The sequence below is a fragment of the Lytechinus variegatus genome, chromosome 6 (assembly GCF_018143015.1).
Source record: "Lytechinus variegatus isolate NC3 chromosome 6, Lvar_3.0, whole genome shotgun sequence".
NCBI classification, from domain to species: Eukaryota; Metazoa; Echinodermata; class Echinoidea; order Temnopleuroida; family Toxopneustidae; genus Lytechinus; species Lytechinus variegatus.
Genome location: NC_054745.1, coordinates 35,254,196 through 35,279,690, shown reverse-complemented (window position 1 = coordinate 35,279,690; position 25,495 = coordinate 35,254,196). Strand labels below are relative to the sequence as shown.

At 36.7% G+C, this 25,495-nt stretch overlaps 2 protein-coding genes and 1 long non-coding RNA gene across 3 annotated transcripts; 1 reads left to right on the top strand and 2 right to left on the bottom strand.

The window, feature by feature from the left end:
• Positions 1-522: 522 nt before the first annotated feature.
• LOC121417763 lies at positions 523-2,689 on the top strand. Its single transcript, XM_041611496.1, has 2 exons — positions 523-1,470; positions 1,909-2,689. The coding sequence occupies exons 1-2, from the start codon at positions 696-698 to the stop codon at positions 2,298-2,300; spliced, it is 1,167 nt and encodes a 388-aa protein (XP_041467430.1). The 5' UTR covers positions 523-695; the 3' UTR covers positions 2,301-2,689.
• A 5,103-nt stretch (positions 2,690-7,792) lies between these two features.
• On the bottom strand, positions 7,793-9,185 carry LOC121417762 (mitogen-activated protein kinase kinase kinase 20-like). The gene is made up of 3 exons (XM_041611495.1): positions 9,165-9,185; positions 8,967-9,074; positions 7,793-8,358 (listed from the first exon to the last, which is right to left on the bottom strand). Exons 1-3 carry the CDS (start codon positions 9,183-9,185, stop codon positions 7,921-7,923), a joined length of 567 nt encoding a protein of 188 aa, XP_041467429.1. The 3' UTR covers positions 7,793-7,920.
• Positions 9,186-11,223: 2,038 nt separating this feature from the next.
• LOC121416615 lies at positions 11,224-16,089 on the bottom strand. Its single transcript, XR_005970215.1, has 3 exons — positions 15,823-16,089; positions 13,967-14,008; positions 11,224-11,256 (listed from the first exon to the last, which is right to left on the bottom strand). It is a non-coding gene; the product is annotated as an uncharacterized LOC121416615 (long non-coding RNA).
• Between the last annotated feature and the right edge of the window lie 9,406 nt (positions 16,090-25,495).

The window sequence follows — 25,495 nt, the reverse complement described above, 5'->3', positions numbered from 1 at the left end:
TAATGTTTTCTTAGGAAATCTTGGAAAATCTAGTGTTTGTTAAGAGAGTATGTGCCCTTGGGAAGGCTAGTGGAATGACACCTCAACATCATGAAAGACTCAAGGAGATTTTGAACTCTCATTTGGCTAATAAACACTGTGAGTATACGGGACATACCTACGCATATATACTACGTACTACTATATACTTCGTAGGCCCATAGGCCTGTACGCCGCATCAGACCGGCATTGAACCTTTCAACGCTGCTATTCCGAATCACCGAAGCGGACCGCGTTAACCCAGGTACTTGCAATACACGCTAATAAGCAAGATGAATCCTGATGATGACGAAACTAATGATGGTCCGTTTCAGACTCCACCTGACACACAATCTGAATTACTGTCTCCAGATGGAGACAGAAATAGTCAGTATTACTGCAAAAAGTGTAAATCGCCAGGTGATACTAAAACTATGACCAGATGCAGTACCAAGAAATGCAAAGCTTATTTCCACTTTGCTTGCACAGGGATGCCCGCTCACATGCTTACCTATATTAGGCGTGTGAATGGGGCCAAATATATTTGTGATGAATGTGAAATTGCTGATGCAGATATTATCCGCGAATTATGTGAGCAAAATGAACCTAAACGGAACAATGAGAAACATGAACAGGATGTAAACGATATCAATGAACTAAAAGGAGCCATAGAAAATATGGAAAAGGAAGTAATCAAGTGTATTAGAGATATCAAATTCCAAACACAAAATGAAGGTAGATGTACCTGTGCTGATGAAAATGAACTAAAAACAACGATGGACAAACAGCGGGATGAAATAATCTCTCTGAAAGAATGTATTAATCAACTGAAATCAGAGATTAATATTCGTGTGAACGAATATGAGCTATTGCTCAAAGAACAAAGACTAGTCGTCAAAAGCAAAGAACAAGAACTGAATATGCATAAAAGATACAATGAAAATGAGGAAAAGAAATCAAACAAGCTCCAAAGTGAGTTGGATCAAACAGTTGAGCAACTCAAGATGGCGAAGAAAGAAATCGACAGAGTAAATGAAGAAAAGATCAATATCAAACGACAATGGCAAGCCAGTGAAAGTGATGGTGAATGGAGGGAACAAAAAAGATACACTCATACTAGAGGAAGGAAAGAAGGAAGAGATGATATAAAATGGAGTGAATATAGAGGAAATTATCACAGAGGAGAGGGACAATGGAGAGAACGTAAGAGATTCATTTGTGATAGACGAGAAGGAAGAAGCCATACAGGAGGAGGATTAGAACAAAAAAGATACAGCCGATACAGCGACGTTGCTGCCCCATATCGTGACGCTGACAGACCGAGGAATGGTCAACCTCGACATGCTCGAGAGATATCACCACAGAGGAATGCACGAAATGAAGGAAATGAGCGAACGACTGAGGGGATGAACGCAATACATGACAAAAGAAACGATCACGAGTGTGATATGAGTAGAGATAAACATAACATGTATGATGGAAGCAGAGGGCAAATGGCAAATGTTAATGGTTTTGTTATCTATTTTTGAGGGGCCCACATTGTACAAGCATTGCTTTTTAGTGGGTCCCTCCATTTACATCTTAATTTAATTTCTGTTGAAAAATACTATACTTATTTAAAACCTCCAATGTGTTGCCCAAATCGTGTAATTTTTTTTTTTCACAACATATGTATTATCATTTTTGTTTCTTTGCAATGGATACAAATACTTATTTTTTATATATATGGTATACAATTTGTTTTTGTTTGATGGAAGTGAAATAAATAAAATTGAATTGAATTGAATGACAAAACCGGAAAGAAAATGAGAAAAGTTGTTATAGTTGGAAATTCACATATAAGTGGGATTGATCCTGATAAGTTTTCCCAAAATGTTAAGTTACATAAAGTAATTAAATACACAATGGACGATGTTGAGTCTTGGTTGAAATCTAGTGAGGCAAAGCAAACTCTAAGCGATGCAGAAACCGTGATAATCCACGAATTAACGAATGACGTTAAACGGTCTAGTGCACTAGATTGTGCTTGTAAAATGAACAATCTCATTGGTCTGATCAAAGTGTCCTTCAAATCAATTAAGATAGTTATATCTCTCGGCACGCCCCGAGATGATAACCAATTGTATCAGCAGCGTGTGGACATGGCCAATAGTATGCTGATGGCTGATGCATTATATGACAGAAGAGTTAAAACTGTTCATCACAGAAACCTGCTCTACCGTGGACTAATCTGTATAGTGATGATCGTTATCACCTTAGCAAGAATGGAACTAGAGTTTTAGCAGGAAATCTCCGGTGGGCAATTGAAAGGAGCTCTTCACGAAATAAACGATAGACTTCTTGTTTAAGGTCTATCTGAGGACCGAGAAACGTGAATACACCTTATGACTGAAAGAAAAAATATTCAAATTTGTTATTGGAATGTAAATGGGATACATAAGAGATGGGACGGGGTTAAATCTTCCTCAAAATTGGAAGAAGAGGATTTTGTCAACGTTTTTAATTCATATGATATTGTTTGTCTGGCAGAAATAAAAATAGGGCCGAAGGAAAATATGTCTTTACAAGGATATGTCAATAAAGTAATATGCAGGAAGAAACATAAAAATGCTAAAGCTGACTCAGGGGGCTTGGCCCTGTACATCAAAGAATCTATTAAGCACCAGGTTGCAATTATCAATAACACCTCAAGCGAATTTTGTTGGATAAAGATAGGTAATAGTATCCACGACTCATTTGAGGAGCAGTATATCTGTTTTGTTTACTTAAGCCCAGAAAACTCCACCTTTTCGTCAAAAGTAGATTTAATCGATGCAATCATGAAAGATATCGCAACTTATAAGAACCGAGGTAAATGTATGATAATGGGTGATCTAAATGCTCATACTAATACCTTACCTGACGGCATTGAATACGATTCAGAACGTGATGGTAGGGTATTACCAGTGCCTTTCACGCTCGATTGTTCAGAGGCCTATACAAGGGTAAATCAAGACACAAGGCCCGTGAACAAAAGAGGCAAAGATGTGATTGAACTTTGTAAAGCATGTGATCTAAGAATAGTAAATGGACGTAAACTTGGAGATTTGACTGGGAAATTTACTTGCTATGAGGCGAATGCCAGAATTCCCAGTGTATTAGATTATGCTCTTGTTGAAAATGGTGCTTTGGATGATATATCATACTTCTATGTTGATGATCTCAATATATTTTCTGATCATTGCCCAATTGTCTTATCTTTAATGTCATCCACACTTGAACGTCAAAGACCGTGTGAAATAGAAAAACAAGCTTTGAACCCCCATCCTAAAGCTTATATATGGGAACCGCATATAAGTGATGCAGCCTTTGCTAAAACGCTACAAACACCTGAGATATTGATCACAATAAAATAAATAAAGGAAAAGGTATATTGTGCAAATAACATTGATATTGAAAACGCAGTCAATGACGTAACAAACTGTATCTTAACTATCGCAGATAAAGCGAAAATAAAAGTCAAAATACCTCGGGTAAAAAACATAAAGAAAAAGAACAAAAAGAAAATATTTAAAGCTGGTGAATGCCTTGCTCTTCGGCGTCGCGTAAAACTATTGTGTAGACAAGTGTGTAAAAATCCATTTGATAGAGGCCTCAGGCAGCAATATTACACCATGAAGAAAAGGTTGAAAAGAAGGTTAAAAGAAATTGTACGTAATAAGAGAAATCATATAATTGACAAACTAGACAATCTCCAAAGTGAGAACCCTAAACTTTATTGGGACCTGATTAACGACCTAGAAAAACTGCACACTGATAGAAAAAGTCCAGTTAATAACATACAACCAAAGCGATGGTTCGAGTATTTTAAAGAACTCATGAATCACAAACCCCTACTTTCGAAAGATCAAAATGAAATTAAGAATCATGTAAATAACCCAAAACTGCATGACACGTTTTCATCTCTTGATTTTAAGATCACTCCCAATGAAGTGTTAGAGTGTATTCAAACTTTGAAGAGAAAGAAAGCCCCAGGAAATGATGCTATTTTGAACGAAATGTTGAAAGCTGGAAAATTTGTGTTGTCACCAGTTTTGTCAAAGGTATTTAATTTAATCCTTATCAGTGGTCATTTTCCCGATAATTGGTCAGGAAGCCTCTTAAAGCCTCTTTACAAAAGTGGCTCAGTTTGCGATCCCTCAAATTATCGAGGAATATCCCTCTCAAGTTGTCTTGGAAAGGTTTTTTGCTCAGTTCTAAACCGTCGCTTGGTATCATTTCTAGAAGAATATAAATTCAATACAGCCAATCAAATTGCTTTTAGATCAGGTTATAGAACGTCGGACCACATGTTCGTTCTAAAAACTATTCTTGATAAATATATAAGATGTAAAATAGATGATAATTATAATAAATTATATGTATGCTTTGTAGACTTGTAGGCTTTTGACAACGTTTGGAGAGATGGCCTCTGGTACAAACTAGTACAGTGCGTATCAAAAAAAAGTTTACACTTTGAAAAAGCCCTGGGAATGAAAAAATATACAACATGTGGGTAATTTTTTCACATATAATTTTGGGTTTGGGTCTCATCTATCCAATGAAAGTAAAAGTTTTGTCAGAATGTTACACTTGAGTGAGCGCTGTCCATTTTTGTAAAGCTCGCAGAAATCTGTTTGCGCAGAAATGCTCATTTTCACGCTGTGTCAAGGGGGAAGGGCGAAATCAAACTTGCCCTGCGAAACATTTCTCATACATTTCCCTTGCAATTTTAGTCAATTGAAATAAAACGGACACATTCAAGCATTCTGTAACAATTTTGCCACCCAAATTGAAATTTCAACACTTAGTAAGCACAACCTTTACCATTTTAGTGCCAGCTGGATGTGAGGACATAACTGAATCTGAACAAAAGTTTATATCAGACATCTCCAGCATTTTTTCACGAAGTTTTTATCATTGAAAGTGGGTTTATGTTTCATTTTTCATTTAATACTTATTTCTCCACACATTTTCCAAGCCCGATACTGATTAACAAAATGAAAATAAAGCCTAAGCCATTCCATGTAAATCACAGCTCAGTGTAAAGCAAATATCGTCACGATGGCCTCGGTGTGTGGGGGAGTGGGGTGGGGCGCAACGCACACTTTGAAATGTTTGTGGGCAAGGAAACAAGTCAAAAAGGTTAAAAGATATCTTTAAATCAATTTTACTAGCTAAATTCCACTTTTTCTTCATGTTTAAGTTCTACTTTTATTCGCAAAACTATTTCAAAGTTCTGCGCAAATCATTTTTCACTAACTTTTCAAAAGTGGTGCTCACTCAAGCGGAAATATTTTTCGACAGTTATATCGTCATTTGCTTTAATGGATCTGTACTAATGTTAAAATGTGGAAAAATCTTCAGAATATTACAAATGTTTAATTTTACAGGATTTTTTCAAAGTGTAAACTTTTTTTTGATACGCACTGTAGAACATGGTATTGGTGGCAATTTCTTAAGAGTCATCCGTGACATGTATTCAAAATGTAAAGTATCGATCAAATTAGACGAAGCCGTGTTACCCCATATTTTTATACTAATGTTGGAGTAAAACAGGGTTGCGTAATTAGTCCAACTTTATTTAATTTATTTCTTAATGACTTAACTAATATATTTGATACATCAGTAAGCGATCCAGTATTTTTGATAAAGAACTAAATTGTATAATGTATGCTGATGATCTCGTTATTGTGTCGAAATCTCCTAAAGGTATGCAACACTGTTTAGATAAATTCACCACATACTGTAAATCCTGGATGCTAAACATAAATGTATCTAAGACTAAGATTATGGTGTGCTCAAAATCAGGGAGATCAAACGAACAGGTTTCATTTGAAATTAATGGAGAAACACTATGCACTGTTAAGGAAATGAAATATCTTGGTATTGTTTTCGCCAATAATGGATCACTTAAAGTGGCCGCAAGGGATTTAGCTGATAAAGCGAGAAGAGCATTGTTCAAATTGTACAAATCTTTTGGTTCCTATACTCCTAGCACTAAAACCTTGTTGCATCTTTTCGATGCAACGATACAGCCGATATTACTTTATGGATCTGAAATATTGGGTACAAATGTTATAGACATGGAAAAAAATCTACAATTAATTGATGGGAAAACAGGGCTATATTTTAAACATGAATCTGAAAAGGTGCACATTCAATTTTGTAAATATATTCTTGGGGTAAACCGCAAATGCAATAACTTAGCAGCGACAGCTGAAATTGGTAGATATCCAAAAGTCATCCAAATTGCAATAAATATACTTAAATATTGGATTCGAATACGTAATATGGACGAAGATAGTTTGGTTTACAAAGCTTTTGTAGAAAATGTAAGTCTATTGAATAACGGAAACAATTGCTGGCTTAAGACAATTCAGGATATTTTTAACATATTAGATATTTGTCGGAAAAATGACACCCCCATACTCGATCCAGAAAATATACCAATTTCCCAAAAAGAATTTATTACAATATGCAAAACATCCTTGGAACGGAGATTTGATGAACAGTTTAAATTAGATTTATTTAACGACAGGGACAGTAGGGAAGGAAATAAACTAAGAACTTTTAGGCAATTCAAACTCAATATAAGGCAAGAAAATTATTTATGTTCAATACACAATGTCAATTTGAGAAAAAATATAACCAAGCTCCGACTGAGCGCTCATAATCTACCAATAGAAACAGGGAGGTACAAAAGACCGGAGAAGATACCATCTAACCTGAGATTTTGTGAGGATTGTAATTTGAATTTGGTGGGGGATGAGTTTCACATTATAATGAAATGTAACAAATATAATGATTTGCGCAAAGATTTTTTTGAAAAGATAAGTACCCTTAATATTAGGTTCTCTGAAATGGAGTACCAGGAAAAATTTATTTACATCATGAAATTGGAAACTGATGCATTGATTAAATTATTTTGTTCTTTTGTCCAAAACATAATTAATATTAGGGGGGAATTCTGAGTACTAAAAATATCAACCGGCAAACACTTTGAATTAATACACTCGCAATATTCTTACACAATAAGTTTACATGTGATGATGCCATTCTTCTCACTCTTCCTCTCTCCCGTCCTCTCTATTTTCGAACTTCTTTCCTCTTTATTTCCCTTTCCTCTCCCACTTTCCTTGTGTTTTCCTTGTCCTCTCTTGGACATCAGCTTTTTTTTTTCTTTTTTACTCATTGTTAAAATGAGTACCCGAATAATGCTTATGTTTATAGTGTATATTTTTATATATAAGTTGCTTTGTTATATTTTGTTTTGATTTTGTTTTGTTTGACAAAAAATACTATTTTGTCTTTGTTTATCTGTTTATGTATATATTTTCTTGTTTTGAACAAAATGTTGACGTTCTGTAATAAATTCAATTCAATTCACATCCTTGTCGCATTGCAAATGTGAGGATCTCCATAGCATTAGTGATCTCAATATTGAAATGCTCGTAACTTCCTCATTATTTGTCCGATTATTCTCAAACTTTCGTTGATCTGTTTCTTTGATTTTTCTGTTTTCACACAAGCTATCTTGTTCCGAAGGTTTCATTCTCCTTTAAATGATGAGTTAAATCATCCACACAGTGCCCATATAAACTCAGGAGCTCAACAGTCACCCGACAGGAAGTGAACGTCATTGTACAACATTATGTGCGCCTTACGTCTGGCGACTGGCTGGAATACTCCCTTGGGAATGGAAAATGCACAAACGTTGTGGCAACGAATGACTGATTGAGTCCGGTGACATGGACATCTGTAGACCGCCAGATAGGTACATTGTATGTCTTAAGCCCATTATAATCCGAATATTTCATTCGTGAATTGATTATCTAGGTCAAAGAGTGTCTGATTGAACACCATATTAATCAAGTTTACCAGTTACTCTGAAAACGTCGACAGGACCTTATAAAACGTCTTGGTTAGATCTTCAGCAGAAGGGCGTTTGTCTCGCTCTCCGGTGAAGCATCTCCTGAGTGCGTCCTCGATCATCGGTTTGTCGAGTTCAGACATGTGAGAGATGCTGTTGGGTACGAAATCATGTCCACACAATTGATTGTGGATCTCAAAATCTGAAAGTTCTTCACCTGTTTCGTCCTCCCACACGTGATGCCCCGTGAATAGCTCTAGGAACAAGCAGGCCAGGGACCAGACATCTCCCGCGGATGTGGCTTTGAAATCTCTCCCACAAGACTCCGGAGGGCACCACTTCTTGACCCCAACTCGCGCCCCAGAAGTGACCTCGGTTACCGCTGAGTGGGTGAGTCCGTGGGCCAATCCTAAATCACAAACGAATGGTTCGTTGTCTGCCTCCCTAATCTGTGTGGAGGAGAAAACACAACAGGAAAGTCATGTCATGTTGGAATACTCTCCAGCGAGTAAAGAAAGTACAGTCATTGCGTGCTGGCAAGCCAGCTTTGAAAAATGGGGTATGTATCTGCAAATTAAAGCCTGTAGAGATGCAACGGTGTAATGAGAGCTATGAAAGCAGAATTTTATTTTTATAATAAAAAATCAAGAACTGTTTCTTGTTCAAGATAATTTCCCACTTTGAATGCAAATGTCTACAAAGTATCTTCGATATAAAATGATAACATTTCTCATGTATTTTTTTTTAGTCTTGGGTAACATTTAAAGATCCCTTTGTCGAAGGGAAAAGAAAATTGATAAGGTGAGAACCTCTCCCTCCCCCTTGATTCATCAACACTTTAGAGTATCCGTGGAAAGAGAAACATACCCTAAAGAAAAATCATCAAGATTAGGGTCGTAAATAAAAGTTCAAACGTTTTTTTTTTGTGTGTGTGTGACTGAAAACACATAACATTTTCACGAAGTTAAAAGTAGATGCTAGATAATTATTTCATATTATTGAACTGCTTCCTGCTACCAAGATATTTTTAGACTAATAATGACTACTGAACTACTACCAAGATATTATCAGACTTCAGGTCCGAATGAGTGAATTCCTTTGAGTGTATGTGCGAGATTGCATCTGACACCTTTCTGGCAATAGTAAGTTTCCCACGTAGGGATTCCTGTCATAAAAGAAAAAAAAATGATGCAATTTGATTTTACTCTAAAACCTGATTGACAAGTTTAGGCACTGATTGAAAAAATAATAATACATGGATTAAATGAGGATACATAAATCTTTTATCATGATTATAAAATGGTATCTTCGTTTTTAAAAGCACAATCAAATGCCAGGTCAACCCACACGAAAATTGATTTAAGAGTTGAAATTAAACAAGCATTACACTTAAAACAGGTGATTGAAATCGTATGTAATGTAAGAGGGTTATGCCGTTTCGCTTATTTCTACAAAAGGGTGATACAGCGAATGAGTAGGTGCGTTCCCACTAGGCTCTCGTTGGCAGCCACCCCTCCCCTATCCCTTCCACGAAAAGGGAAAGAAGGTAAAGGAATGCTAAGCCCGAATGCACGTTTTTGATTGTAGGAAAATCATGTTGGGTATGCAACTAAGAGTTGCATTTGATTAAAGCAGTTGAAGCAACGGGTCCGTTTTGATTGGCTGAGCTTACCAGATACTCCCATTTTTTTTCGAATATAGCGTCGTTAAGAGTGGAGCCTTCGATGAGTTGGAAGATTAGGTCGAAGCATAAATATTCTGTTCCGATTCCTTGTTTATACTTCGAGTATGCATACAGCTTTACAATGTTGTCATGTTCGACCAACCTGCGAGAAGAAATGAAAACGCCCATTAGACGGAATCTCCTTTCGGCATGTTCGGCGCACATTTAATACAAGTTTGATCATATCAAATAATGAAGCGTACACCTTGGCCAGTATAAGCCGGGTTTGATCTGGTTTAAAGTTGTGGTTTAATTATGGATAGCCTATAGTAGCATATTTCAACAAAAACAGTATAATGTCAATGTATCGGCTCATTTTTCTCTCACATCATTTTTGTTTCGGAAGGACAAATAAGATAGCTTCCTTTACCATTCACGAGTTCGGGAAGAGCACAGTAAACATGAGAAACATACAATATAAGGACAATTTTTAATTTGGTGGGGGTAGTTAAACCAGACTTGAAAAATTAAGGGCATTTGCGTCGAGAATGTAAAGAGTAACCTCTGTGACATACCATTGACCTTTTGACCGAAAAAAATATTCAGGATGTCATTTGGTCAGATGCAGATTCTTTCCAGATTATTTTATATATTTTTTCTCCTTTAGTTTGCTTGAGTCCTCGATTAGATGGCATGTGTTCTATCTACGTTCAGCAGCGCCCATCCATCTTCTCAGGGCATTCTCCCGCTTTTTCTCTCTTTTTTTTTTTGGGGGGGGGGGGGTGGGTTGGGGAAGGGTGGATATATTTTAGGACGGGTTGTTTTGTCCTTTATCCAACTATATTTTTTGATAACTTCGTATTTATTTTGTATTTCCCTCTCATTTATTTTTGTTCTCATTTGATTATCTGTATATACTTTGTTAGTTTGTTATTTGTTGTGTTATCTATTTTTTTCTGTGGGGCCCACAATGTACAAGCATTGCTTTGTAGTGGGTCCCTCCATTTCCGTCTCAATTTAATTTCTATTGAAAAATAGTATACATATTTAAAACCTACAATATGTTGCCCAAATTGTCTTAGTGTATTTTCACAACATATGTATTATTAATTTTTTGGCAACGGATACAAATATTTATGTTTATATATGGTATACAATTTGTTTTTGTCTGATGGAAGTGAAATAAATAAATTGAATTTGAATAATTTGCAAATTTCCAGTACAAACAAATTATGACAATGATGGATTTTCACAGAGTAACGATTGATTGGATAAATCATATTTCTTTGTATGATGCGGCCCCGGTCTGTACCTTTACAGCTGCAAGCTTGAACCTATTTTTCTAAGTGTGTAGAAACATATAACAAAAAAGTAAAATAGAGTACAATACTAGTTTGAATCAATAAAACTCTGCCATTATTTGATATCATATCTGATTTTGATAACGGATTCACAGGAAAAGGAAAATAGAGTGGCGGAGAGTCCGTGTTTGAATAAGAAAAAGAAACTTACGCATTCATCTTGATTTCCCTTGCCAGACCGTCTCCCATCTTCTTTTTAACACTATTTACACGCTTCACGGCCACCTCGATGCCATTCCAATCTCCCTTGTAAACTTGCCCATACCTTCCAGAAGAAATCTGGTCTGAGGTCGATACTTCGGATTTATCGATTTCTTTGATATCTGAAAAAGATGATTCATAAATTTACAAAAAATATTGTTACAAAATGCTCCATAGCCCAGAAGGAAAAACCAGTTCTGCTGGACTTGTCAGACCAGTAGAATTTAACTGGTAACTCTGGAAATTGGAACATCGATTTACTGGTCTAACTGGTCATACTGGTCAAGTTAAAACTGTCCAGTTAAATTAAACTGGACTTGATTTACTGGAATTTTATACTGCTTTTATATCGTGTTTCTGGTCTCACTGGTCTTCATTCTGGTATCATATTCAAGCTGTTCTTTACTAGTAGTTTCAACCGGTCTGACTGGTCCTCGAACTGGTCTTACTATTTATTACATGCATTTGGTTTGTTATATATTATGGTCAGTGAAGAGTGGTTGAAAAGATGGTTAGTAAATTAATCTTCCTGCTGTTAATTTAAATTTGATGAATGAAATAATACATTTTAATTGTGAATTAGTTCACATACTAATTTAGATTTTTTTTTACATCAATGAGTGCCATTGCAAGGATATTATATTATAAATCCTGTTTTTCTTTCAAAAATAGGAAATATGCAAATGAGCTAAACCACGTGATCCGCATTATCCGAATCACTGGTATTACAGGGCTTGACCAGCTCAATATCAAACAATGAATTACTTTAGACCAGTGGACTATATCTGAGGAATATATCTTGTTTTGATCTTAATCATAATTAAATGATTTTTTTAAAGATAATGTTAATACTTGATAATTATGATAATATTACTAATATAATAATAATTACAATATCAATAACAATGATAACAGTAATAAGAATGATAACAACAATGATCATAATAATCATATTGATAATGATAATAATAATAATGATAATTATAAGAAAAAAATAATGTGACTTGAAATAAAGTCAGTATTTATTGGACCAGTAACATCAGTTTGATGAAAAACAATTTAACTGGTATTACTACTTTGCTTCAACTGGAATGCAATTGTTTGAACTGGTCTCCAGTTGATTTTTACTGGTCCAGTAAAAATATACTGGAAACCAGTAAAAATCTACTGCAAACCATTTATCGGACCAGTAACAACAGTTTGATGAAAAACAAATTAACTGGTATTGCTAATTGCTTCAACTGGAATGCAATTGTTTGAACTGGTCTTAGAAGAAGGTCATTACAATTCTGCACACATCCATATATTTCACCCACCAACCATTACCTGGGACGTCCCCGGTCCAGAATTATTACTAATTCCTCATTTCATTTCAAACTGTTTCATAAACTGTGAATGATATAAGCATGATTTGCTAAAAAAAAAAACCTTCGGCCAATTTAACTCAAGTTGTCTGTAGGTGGTAGGATAATGGATAATAATTCAAACCAGTACACGGGACCATTTTCAGACTTGTAGTCTGAAAATGGGGCCCGTGTACTGGTTTGAATTTAGAAACAAGTGGAATGCCTCTGGCCGTCTCATCTGCATCACGCGATTCAACATAGCAGCAGTGCTGACTTTGAAAACTACTATAACTCGCACAAGATGTTCAGTGATACTTGGTTACTCTTATTTCCACCTTTTATGAACTAGACCAATACACTTTACAGAGATAGGATGGTAATTCAACAAATACCCCCAATGTGGCCAAAGTTCATTTGCCTCACATGACCTTTGACCTTGATAATGTGACCTGAAACTTGCAAAGGATATTCAATGATTCCTGATTACTCTTATGTCAAAGTTTCAAAAGTCAGATCAATAAACTTGCGAAGTTATGATGGTAATTCAACAGATACCCCCATTATGGCCAAAGTTCATTGACCTTTGATCTTGGTCATGTGACCTAAAATGTCCACAGGATGTTCAGTGATACTTGATTACTCTTATGTCCAAGTTTTATGAACTAGACCAACATACTTTTAAAGTTATGATGGTAATTCAACAAATACCCCAAATTCGGCCAAAGTTCATTGACCCTAAATCCTTTGACCTTGATCATGTGACCTGAAACTTGCACAGGATGTTCAGTGATACTTGATTACTATTATGTCTAAATTTCATGAATTAGATCCAAAAACTTTTAAAGTTTTGATTGTAATTCAACAGATACCCCCAAATCGGCCAAATTTCATTGACCCTAAATGACCTTTTACCTTAGTCATGTGACGTGAAACTCATGCAGGATGTTTGGTGATACTTGATTAACCTTATGTCCAAGTTTAATGAACTAGGTCCATATATTTTCTAAGTTATGATGACATTTCAAAAACTTAACCTCAGGTTAAGATTTTGATGTTGATTCCCCCAACATGGTCTAAGTTCATTGACCCTAAATGACCTTTGACCTTGGTCATGTGACATGAAACTCTAATAGGATGTTTAGTAATACTTGATTAACCTTATGACCAAGTTTCATGAACTGGGTCTATATACTTTCTAAGTTATGATGTCATTTCAAAACTTAACCTCAGGTTAAGATTTGATGTTGACGCCGTCGCCACCGCCGTCGGAAAAGCGGCGCCTATAGTCTCAACTCTGTTATGCAGGTGAGACAAAAATAGTGTATAAGACCAGACACACACACATACGTCCAACAGAAACAAAAACAGAAACTTTGGGGCGTATTGATAAATGAGTCCATAGACTGTGCATGTGTGTGTGTGGGGTGGGGTGTATATGTTTACATTATTTAGTTTGGTATATGTATGGACACAACAAATAAATTACCCCTTCTTGGTATGCGCCTACGAGCAGCTCCATCTCCAGGTTCTAAAAACAGAAGGAAGAGGACAAAGTTAAATACATCATCTATATTTGATCAACAATGAACATTATGTATCATTTTCATCAAAATTACACAAACATAAAATGAAATAAGTTTCTTTTGAAACAATAGGTCCATGATTGAAATAACAATTACGATAAATACAAAATAAACAGGGAGTGTGTGACATCGCTCGCTCTCTTATCTTTATGTTACAATGTGACTATCTCTGTGGCGAAACAACATATCATTTTCATATAACATCTGATTTTGATAACCATTACGATTAAATTTCCATCTTTATGCTTCTTTGAACATCTTTATGAATTCAAATCCACTCTTTACTGGGATGTTTTAATCTTTTATGTTATCACCTGCTATGCTGCATACAAAATTAGGTGTATTTTCTCGTACATGTATGTTAATGAGACAGAAAGTTTGAGGGTGTGTGTGCGTGCGTGTATGAAATATGCAACAAATAAAATAGTAAGTCTGTGTCTACGTCTAAGCATGTTTTCACATTCTTAGCAATTCATTTGATCACGCCCAACCCTCCCCCAAAAAGATGAAATTGAATGAAATAAATAACTTTAACATTTTAAACGATAAAAGTTATGATAATAATAAAGCAATAGATAAATCAATAACGAAGAAAAAAAATCATTTTAGGGAAAAAACATGTGTACAAATAATTTGCCATTGCTCGCCATATAATTCCATACGAGGCATCAAAACACATAGGTAATATGCCTAAATAACATAAAAGGTAATGAACATCAACACAATCTGAATAAAGTCGTGAGACATAACAAAAGACTACATATGCATTAGAACTGCGGCATACCGAAAGATATGGTCACGTGAACACCAGGAGGGTAGTAACTCCTCCCTGGGGCTGTTGATCACGTGACTCACCCGCAGGATAGTAGTTCCCACGGGTATTTCCCTCAAATCTTGGTAATCAACATCTTTGAAGCATATAATTTGATATTGCTCCTAATTTGTATCATGGGGCTCAAGGACTTAATGTCTCTCCCAACCTGCAAACCATGCTGACATAATTCTTCCCAACCTCCCAACCATAATGTAATGTCTCACAGGAGCATCATAAATCGTGATACAAAAACACTGCAATGACTCACGATCATGCAGCCCCTACACACGTTCACCTTATTTACTGACGTCTGGTCCTCCCCACTCGATAGTATAATATAAAATCCCGATATTATAAAAGAAAAAGTACATAGCGTGGGAGGGGAGGGGAAACTTGTTGCCTCGATGGGATTTCAAACTGCAATGGCTTTATACGTGCACACGTCGCTATAGAGCCGGGGTAATAGTATGCAGCGTCGAGAATCATTTGTATTAAGCGGTATATAAATGCTGCATATTATAATGCAATTTCTCCATTGTGATTAATTCAAATGATATGCAACTAGTGATCAGATGCACGTTCTGAATCAATAACTATTTACATAAGTTTAGCATCTAACTTATTCTTCAATAAAGTTAACACTTGTCTCTCTCAAATTAACTGATCACTAAGAATGATCATTACCTTATGAGAAAAATATATAGATTAATGAAATAACATAATATCTACATAATTAATGTTTTATTGTGTGTATGATTTACTTACGCGCAATTACCTGATATAGAAATGCGTCCAGCGTATAGTAATACACGGTGCATATTATTATCTCACAAACATCAAAGATGCTTACGAAAATAATTATAAGACTATTTTCACAAACCATACTTAATTTATAATTAGCTGAAGTGCAGAATGCTTGAATATTACGATGTTATTTGTACTGACCTTTTGGCATGGTGGGAGTAGATTCAACAGCATCTTTATGAATTGAATTGTCGGAATAGGGAAATCTTGTGTCCTCTCTGATTACTGGTACTGGCTTGAACTTTGCTGCTAAAAGACAGCGTGTGCCTGCATTGGATGAAGGGCACAGAGACACACGAACAAAATTGTTAATAGTTTAGATGCGTTCCCCCTTTCTTTTGCCTTCTTTTGAGGACTCCGTGCAAACTTTCGACCCGCAATGACGTGCCTAATCGGATTTCCTTGAGGGTGTACCTCAAGGCGCCGTCAGCGCACCCTTCCTCTTCTGGTATAGGCCACACTTTCAAAGAAATGCACGTTCCAAATAAGTGTAGCATAATTCCAGGTAATTCACACGTCTAATCTATAATAATATCGATGGTAATGAACATAACATTTCGCTAATGACATATCATGACTTGTTAGTCCCCAGTTTCAACATTAATTTAATATTCCAAATATATTAGGCATAGAGAGACTCTCAAGTGATAAGGACATGCGTCTACAAGACGCCTGGCTAGCTCATAGTTGACAATATTTTTAATTATTACAGAATAATCCTTCGGTGGGTTCCCTTTATTCTTTTTACCTGAAAAATTACAAATGGAACATATGATGACCCCCCCCCCAATACCCCGAGCTGCCATTGCATGACAAGGGGGTGTTACACTAAATTGATGTATGGCAAGTTCTCCCAAGTCTGCGCAGTCCCTCTTGTCTGCGCACACGCGTATCTGCGCGATTCTAGTGAAAGAAGATACGCAACGAACACAAACTTTACACCTGCAACATATAGACAGATATTCATTTAAAAATCCAACTCAAAATGGTGGAAAAATAATGAATTTTGGGCACTTCATGTGACGGCCTCAAAATGCAGCCTTTCTCATCAAAATATCCAAAACGTGTGCAAAGTGAATGGGTGCACAGACATAGGGTACCATTTTTTTTTTTCAATCTGAAAATGACTGCCCGTAGTCCGGGTTATAATTGAGCAAGGTGCCACACGAAAAAGGAGAAATTTTCATATAGTGCTTCTAGACCAGTTTTTTACGCTGAATATGAATATATGAGGTAACCTGGCTGTATCCTGAAAATTAACTTGTGAGGGCGTTTTTTTTCAAAATGGCCGCCAAATTTTCAGAACATTTGAATTTTCGTACATAGATTTTGACAAAAACATTCAATTGCCACAGAATTAGTGTCATATGAAAGACAAATAAATTTCCTAAAATTTGGTACCATTTATAGGGGATAAGTAGGTAATTTGGATGAGATTTTAAGTAGAAAATGCATTTTTTGTCATTTTTTCCCAAAATTTGAAAATTTTGCAAATACATGATTTTACATAATTCTAAGAAAAATGAATCAATGTCATTGAAATGTTCCAGAAACTTTATTGATATACTATTATTATGTGGATGAAATTCCAACTCTGTATCATTCTTCCTAGCAAATTTATAAGGTATCAAACTTGAATACTTTAATTTGAGAAATGTCGCTTTTTGTATGCATTTTCATAGACTAATACGTATAACATGTGCATGGATAATATGTATAATGTATACTGTAGTTAAAAAATTAAATTCAATTATCTCCGCTCGTTAGTCACTTGGATTGTTAAGACTAGGCTTTTCTATATCAGCGACATAAAACAAAATGTTGGCACATCAAGGCCTAACACTGTCATGGGGTGGGGGTGTCGCTTATTGCCAATTTATTTGGAAATTCACCATTTTGGACCCCGGCCAACATTGAGGCAAAAAAGCGTTTGTGCATTATAGTGTTTTACTGCTTTGAGAGAGTAGAGTGTGTTCTACCAGCTACATGAATAAGCGCTATTACATCGAACCCTAGCCCTCTAAGGGGCTGTCTAAGTCACCCCCTCCTCTATATCATGTATATTGCCTATTTATTGAAAATTTAACCATTTTGGATCACCCATTGAGGCATATTAAGGGGCGTTTCTATATCATACAGCCAATTTTATTTTCTTGTAATTACTTGGAGAGAAAAGCGTAGGCTTTGCTCTATCAGCTACATATTATTAGGAAGCGCTGGCACATCGAAACCTATCCCTCTCACGGGCTGATAAGTCAACCCCCCTCTATTATCATGTATATTACCTATTTATTGGAAATTACACCATTTTGAATCGCCCATTGAGGCAAAAGTGCGTTTCTACTATATAGTACAGCCAATTTCGTTTTCTTGCAATGACTTGGAGAGGAAAGAGTAGGCTTTGCTCTATCAGATACAAATAAACAAGTGCTTGCAAAGAAAAGCCTACCCCCTCCGGGAAGCTGTTGAAATTAATCCATCCATTTTGCATTATAGCATATTTATTGAAGAATTCACAATTTTAAAGCCCCCATTTAGGCAAAAAAGCGTTTCTGGTATACAGCCCTGCCACTTTTACTGCATTGAAACCAATAGAGAGGAAGAAGAGGTTTTTGCTTTATCAGCCACATATAAAGAGGTGCAGGCAAATAAAGCCTACTTCCTTCAGGCGACTGTCGAAATTACCCCTCCCCCTCTCTCTCTCTCTCTTGAAATTCACCATTTTTGAGCCCCCATTTAGGCAAAAAGGCGTTCCCGATATATAGTTCTGCCACTTTTAATGCCTTGAAACCACTGAGGGAGGAAATAATAGGTTTTTGATTTATCAGCCACATATAAAGAGGTGCAGGCAAATAAAAGCCTACCCCCTCCAGGAGGCTGTCGAAATCACCCATCCCTTTTGCATTATTGCCTATTTATTGAAAAAATTACAACTTTGGAGCCCCCATTGAGGCAGAAAGTCATTTCTGATTATTTTTCTGCCGTTTTTCACCCTTTAAAACACTTGGAGAGAAAAAGAATAGGCTTTGCTTTAACAGCTACATATAAAGACATGCTCGCAAATAAAAGCCTATCCCCATCAGAGGGCTGTTGAAATCATCCCACCCCTTTTATTATTATTGCTTATTTATTGAAAAATTCACCATTTTGGAGCCCCCATTGAGGCAAAAAGGCGGTTCTGATAAATAGTTCTGCCACTATTACCGCCTTGAAACTACTTGGAGAGGAAAGAGTAGGCTTTCCTCTAACAGCTACATATAAAGAAGTGGCTCTACTATATACTAGAAACACGTTTTTTTCCTCAACGGGGGTTCCAAAATGGCGATTTTTACAATGAATAGGCAAAAATCGTAAAAAGGTGGGGTAGCATAATTATAGTCCCCTGAAGTGAGTCAGGCTTCGATATGGCAGCAATTTGTTATATATAGCTGAAAGAGGGGAACTTATTCTTTCCTCTCCAAGTGGTTTCAAGAAAGAGAAATTGTGTGTTTTATACAGCAGAAGGGCATATCGCCACAATGGGGCTCAAAAATTGTGAATATTCAAATAATTAGGCAATAATGCAAGAGAGGTGGGGTGATTTGACAGCCGCCCAGATGGGTAAGCTTCAATGTGCCAGCAATTCTTTATAGAGCAAAGCATGTTCTTTCCTCCTTAATTGGTTTCAAGGCAGTAAAAGTGGCAGTACTATATATCAGAGATGCCTTTTTACCTCAATGGGGGCTCAAAAATTGTGAATTTCCAATAAATAGGCAATGACACAAAGGGGTGAGGGGGCTAATTTCGACAGCCCCCAGAAGGGGTAGGCTTTTATTTGCCAGCACAAAATTATGTAGCTGATAGAGCAAAGCCTATTATTTCCTCTCTAAGTGGTTTCAAGGCAATAAAAGTGGCAGAACTATATATCAAAGACACCTTTTTGCTTCAATGGGGGCTTTAAATGGTGACTTTTCAACAAATAGCCAAATACTGAAAATTAGTTGGGTAACTTCAACAGCCGCCTGAAGGAGATAGGCTTAGATTTGCCAACACTTCTTTATATGGAGCTAATAGAGCAAAGCCTACTCTTTCTTCTCAAAGTCATTGCAAGAAAATAAAATTGGCTGTACTATAATGCGCTTTTGCCTCAATGAGTGATCCAAAATGGTGAAATATCCAATAAATCGGCAATATACATGATATAGAGGGGGGGGGGGGTGACTTAGACAGCCCCTGAGAGGGCTAGGGTTCGATGTGCCAGTGCTTATTTATATGAAGCTAGAAGAATGAAGTCTACTCTATCCTAAGTGGTTTCAAATCAGTAAAATGGGGTGTGCAACAAAGCACAAACGCTCTTCGGCCTCAACGTTGGGTCCAAAATTATGAATTTTCAAATAAATATGCACTATTAAGCAAAAGCAAAGAGGCGTATGCTTCGATGTGCCACTTCTTTGGATGTAGCTGGTAGAATAATTAAAGCCTACTTTTTCCTCTCAAAGTGGTTTCAAAGCAATCAAAGTGGCTGTACTGTAGTAGAAATGCCTGTTTTTGCCTCAATGGGTGCTTAAAAAAAATGGTGATTTTCCAATAAATAGGCAATATACAACAACATAATATAGCCAAAGGGGGGGGGGGGGGGCTTCAACTTCCCCACCCCATGAGAGTGTTAGGCCTTGATGTGCCAACATTTTGTTTTATGTAGCTGATAGAGGAAAGCCTACTCTTAACAATCCAAGTGATTAACGAGCGGAGATAATTGGATTTAATTTTTATCTACAGTATACATTATACATATTATACATGTTATACATATTAGTCTATGGAAATGCATACAAAAAGCGACATTTCTGAAATTGAAGTATTCAAGTTTGATACCTTATAAATTTGCTAAGAAGAATGATACAGAGTTGGAATTTCATCCACATAATAATAGTATATTAATAAAGTTTTCTGGAACATTTCAAGGTCATTGATTCATTTTTCTTAGAATTATGTAAAATCATGTATTTGCAAAATTTTCAATTTTTGGGAAAAAATGACAAAAAATGCATTTTTCTACTTAAAATCTCAGCCAAATTACCTACTTATCCCCTATAAGTGGTACCAAATTGTAGGAAATTTATTTGTCTTTCATATGACACTAATTTTGTGGCAATTAAATGTTTATGTCAAAATCTATGTACGAAAATTCAAATGTTCTGAAAATTTGGCGGCCATTTTGAAAAAAGCGCCCTCACAGGTTAATTTTCAGGATACAGCCTGGTTACCTCATATAGGCCTATTCATATTCAGCGTAAAAAAATGGTCTAGAAGCACTATATGAAAATTTCTCCTTTTTCGTGTGGCACCTTGCTCAATTATAACCCGGACTACCGAGGGTTTTTCCAAGAAAATAATATTTTCTTTTCCTTCAAATTTTTGTGAGATTTGGTACACTTACTAGGAACATTATTAAGAGAAAGATTTTGTGAAATAAAAAGAATATTAATATGCCAAGTTGCGAGCGCTATAAAAGGCATGACGGTATTGGTAAGATCATGTCAAGACGACGCTTAATGTACAAGAGTAAGCATTGCAGGTAATATAAGCACCAGCATTCAAGTCATAGGCCTACTTATATCTTTGTGAAACACCCCCACAGTGCTTTCACTTTTCAAAACGGAACTTCCTGGAATTTACTCTGAATGTTCTTGGAATTTTACAAAATATCCTAGAATTCTCAATACACACAAAAAAATAAATATAGGGCCCAGTGCCGTAATTGAGCAAAAAAATTGAGGGGGCAAAGATGACGTAACAGGAAAAGTTTACAAAAAGACCCGAGCGAGAGAAGCGATCGAGCAAAAATTTTGACAGTTTAATTAAAATGATCCAATTTTGTGATAGATTTTGATATAATATTCAAATAATATAATATCATATTATCATGATATACTTCCTGGAAAACTTCCTGGAATTCCCCACTTCCTGGAAAACTTCCTGGAATGATCCCGGAAAATAGCAAAACCTCTTAGATTTTCCTGGATTTCAGGAAGAGTGGAAGCACTGCACCCCCAGGCGCAAGGGCTCGTTGCAAGATGAGTTGCGCTTAAATGCAACCAAAAATATAAATCACAAGTAATGAATCACATGTCCTGCAAATAATCAAATAAATGGGGACTTTTTCGTGCACTGGATACACTATGAAGTTCATAATTATTTGAAACAAAAAAAAATATCTTAGCTAAGGGACATATTCCAAATTACCGTTCACATTGAAGTAATTACCATATAGCACGTGACATATGTTTATTGATACAAATTAAAAAAAAAACTCACTGTCTCTTGCCGTCGTTTTCCCCTTGACTTTGATGCTCAATTTCCTAATGCTGGTTTGCGTCAGAGGTGGCTGGAAAGAACTTCCAGCAGGAGATGAATCTTCAATCTGTATTGAAACAGGGGCGGTTTCTTCATATTTATAGTCGACGTTGTTCTTTTTGGGAAGACTGTCTTGCATCCTACGTGGGACGTCCAAAACTTCTATCTTGAATTCGTCAGTTGGAGGTGCACGAGGATCTACAACGTGTTCTAAGAAGTAGGCAAGAGATCTGGTCAGGATGTCCGATGGGGACAGGATCTGTAGCCTTTTCACCAATGGATGCAGGACATCATTAAGACGACCATTACTTCTTGATTCGTAGTTTAATGCGAGAATGAACTCGACCATGTACTGGTACTGCCCATCACCGGCTTTCCAATTGATTCCTTCCCCTTCCTTTGCATGCGGGCCAACATCTTTTTCGTAGGCCAAGGTAAGGCCAACCATGTGGCTTACGATATTCCTTGCCGCGTCGATGGACTCTCCACAAGAAAACTGTATCAAATTTCGAAGGGAATGTGCATCATCCATGGACCTTATCTTCTGGAGACTTGTGTGAAATGATTGTTTCTCTTCGTCGTTTCCATGGAGGAGTTTGGAGAAGTGTTTAGCAGCAAGCCTCTGCTGAAATGGCCCATTGAGGAAGCTATAGATTTTCCCTTCACATGCTTCATGAGTAGAAGGAAGAAACTCCTCATGAACAGATTTCATCAAGAGTCCTTTACGAATTCCTTCTGTCATCACGTCTTTTTTCAAGTCCCCACAAATATCAAAGTCGCTTTCAGACAAAGCAATTTCTTCTTGCTGACCTTCCTTGAAACAGCAATTTAGTGCTACGACTGACAATTGCGCCACTGTTTGGTCTTCCGAGAGTGTAGGCCTCGGCCGGGTCTGGAAACTCATGGTGCTTCTTAGCGTGCTTGGACTTAAGGCTGAATGTGCGTTTGGCTCGGTATTCAGGCCTTTATATGCATGCCTCATGACGCAATCGATGGACTTGTCAATTAATGCTGAAATAGTTTTTAGCTCACCAAGTGAGGCAGGGATTTCATTCCATTTCAGGATCTGGCACATTATGCACAGAAGCACCGGTGAAGCCACCAAGTCACTCAGCATTTCCGTCTTCTTAATTTTCTTATTCACCTCTAAGCCAAAGTCTTTTCTTTTGTCGAACACCTTCCTAATGTAGGTGTCAACTGAAGTGCCACTTATTCCCTCTACTTTCACATGGTCATAATTTCCATACACCTCACGAAAATCCCCGATCCCTCCGGATTTTGTGGCAACCAAAACGGTTAGGTGTTGAAAGTCTCGAAGGAGAACCATATCTTCGAGGGAGCTAGAATTCTGCTGACACCCTGACTGACCAGTCCTTTGCAATTTCATGTAGTGGTCAAGGATAACCAATATTTCATCGGCGCTTTCTTTGCACATACTCTCGATACCCTCCGGAGTGAAACTGGTATTAAATGGCAAGCATTGTTGTTTTATTGCTTGACCGAGACCAGTTCCAATTTCAACTTTCACTCCGTCAATGTAAAAAACAAGGCTGAATTTTTTCATTGGACCTTTGTTTTGACACCATTTCGCTAGCCACATCTTGATTTCGGTTGTTTTACCGACGCCAGATGGACCAAAGAAGAGAATTCTTTTCTTATTGAAGTGGGGACTCTTAAAGAGGTCTTCGGCCTGTATCTCCGGCATCCGCGGACGATCTGGGGAGATTTCACTCTTCTTCAGAATTACCGGGACATGAAGTTTTTCTACACTAAGAATTTGGGTATCCGTAAAAGGAAGGAGCGTTATTTTTAATGCATTGCCATAATGCATGTATTGTTGTTGTAACTGTTCCCGACACATTTCGATTGGTCTAATGCAGATATAAGAGAAGGGAGAGAAAACAGATGATGCAAATGATGATCTGAAAGAATTTTGATGACCTTTTTATTATTTTGTTTTAGCGGATTGGCGGGATTGGGGTGCTTGGTTCTGACATTTTACCTCTTTTTGTCCGATTGATTTCACGATAAAGCGATATGCCGGCGATTATTTCTTTTTTTGTTAGTTAATTAGATATTTAGTTAGCAATTTAGTTGGTTGTACAGACTGTTTGCCCCTCTTGACCAGATTGTCCAGATACGACATTGCTTTGCTGAATTAGATCACATGTGGATGTTATCTATTGCTTGTACAAACTTTATCTCGGTATTGTCATTCTACCACAAACGGCGTGACCAATGTATACTCTGTCTTATCTACTAAAGAGGCGTTTCAAAATTCATTTCGAGCCATTTTACAGTTGTTTGCACGGCATGCTTCCTAGTTGGCAAAATCCTTTCATATTCTAGAATATAGTTCGAAACTAGTTCTTCTCCCATTGAAGAATATAGAAATCTTTAGCAGTGTTTTTTTTTAATATGGGGCAAAGCAGTGAGCAGTACATAATTCACTCGACTACTAAAAGGAAAATAAATTAAATGGTTAAAACATATGGAACGCCTTGGGCAGTCTCCCCTGCATTACGCAATTCGATATAGCAGCAGTGCTGCTTCTGAATTATTCATAGAAGAAAATACTATATCATAATAAAATATGTCCATTCACCCAAAATGACCTGTGACAATGATCCTGACTTAAGACATGTGCAAAACAATCATTCATACTTGATTACCTTATGTCGATGTTTCATGAGCTAGATCCATAAACTTTTTAAGTTATGATGCAAATTCAACACACACTTCCAATACGGCCAGAGGTCATTAACCTTTAAATGACCTTTGATCTTAGCCATGCTCCTGAAACGCGCAAAGGGTATTCGGGGATACATTGCTGCTCTTATGTCCAAGTTTCATGAATTAAATCCATAAACTTTTAAAGTTATGATGACAATTCCACAAATACCGCCAACATTACCAAATTTCGTTGACCCTAAATGACCTATGACTTGGTCATATGACCGAAAATTTGCACAGGATGTTCAAGGATACTTGATTGCTCTTAGGTCTAAGTTTCATGAACAAAATCCGCAAAATTTCAGAGTTATGATGACAATTCCTCAAATACCCCTAACATGACTAAAGTTCGTTGACCCCAAGTGACCTTTGACCTGAGTCATGTGACCTGAAACTCGCATATGATATTTGGGGATACATTTTTGCTCTTATGTCCAAGTTTCATGAACTGCATCCATAAACTTTTAATGTTCTTAGACTTTTAAAGTTACCCCAAAATGGCCAAAGTTCGTTGAACCTAAGTGACCTTTGACCTTAATCGTGTGACCTAAAACTCAGGCAGGATCTTCAGTGATACGTTATTACCCAACTTCATGAACTAAGCCCTTATACTTTCGAAGTTATGACAAGATTTCAAAAACTTAACCTTGGTTAAAATTTCGATATTGATTCCCTCAACATGGTCTACAAAAATGATGTACTTGATAAGGGTTAATTGTGCCACACCCCACCCCTTTCACTTTTT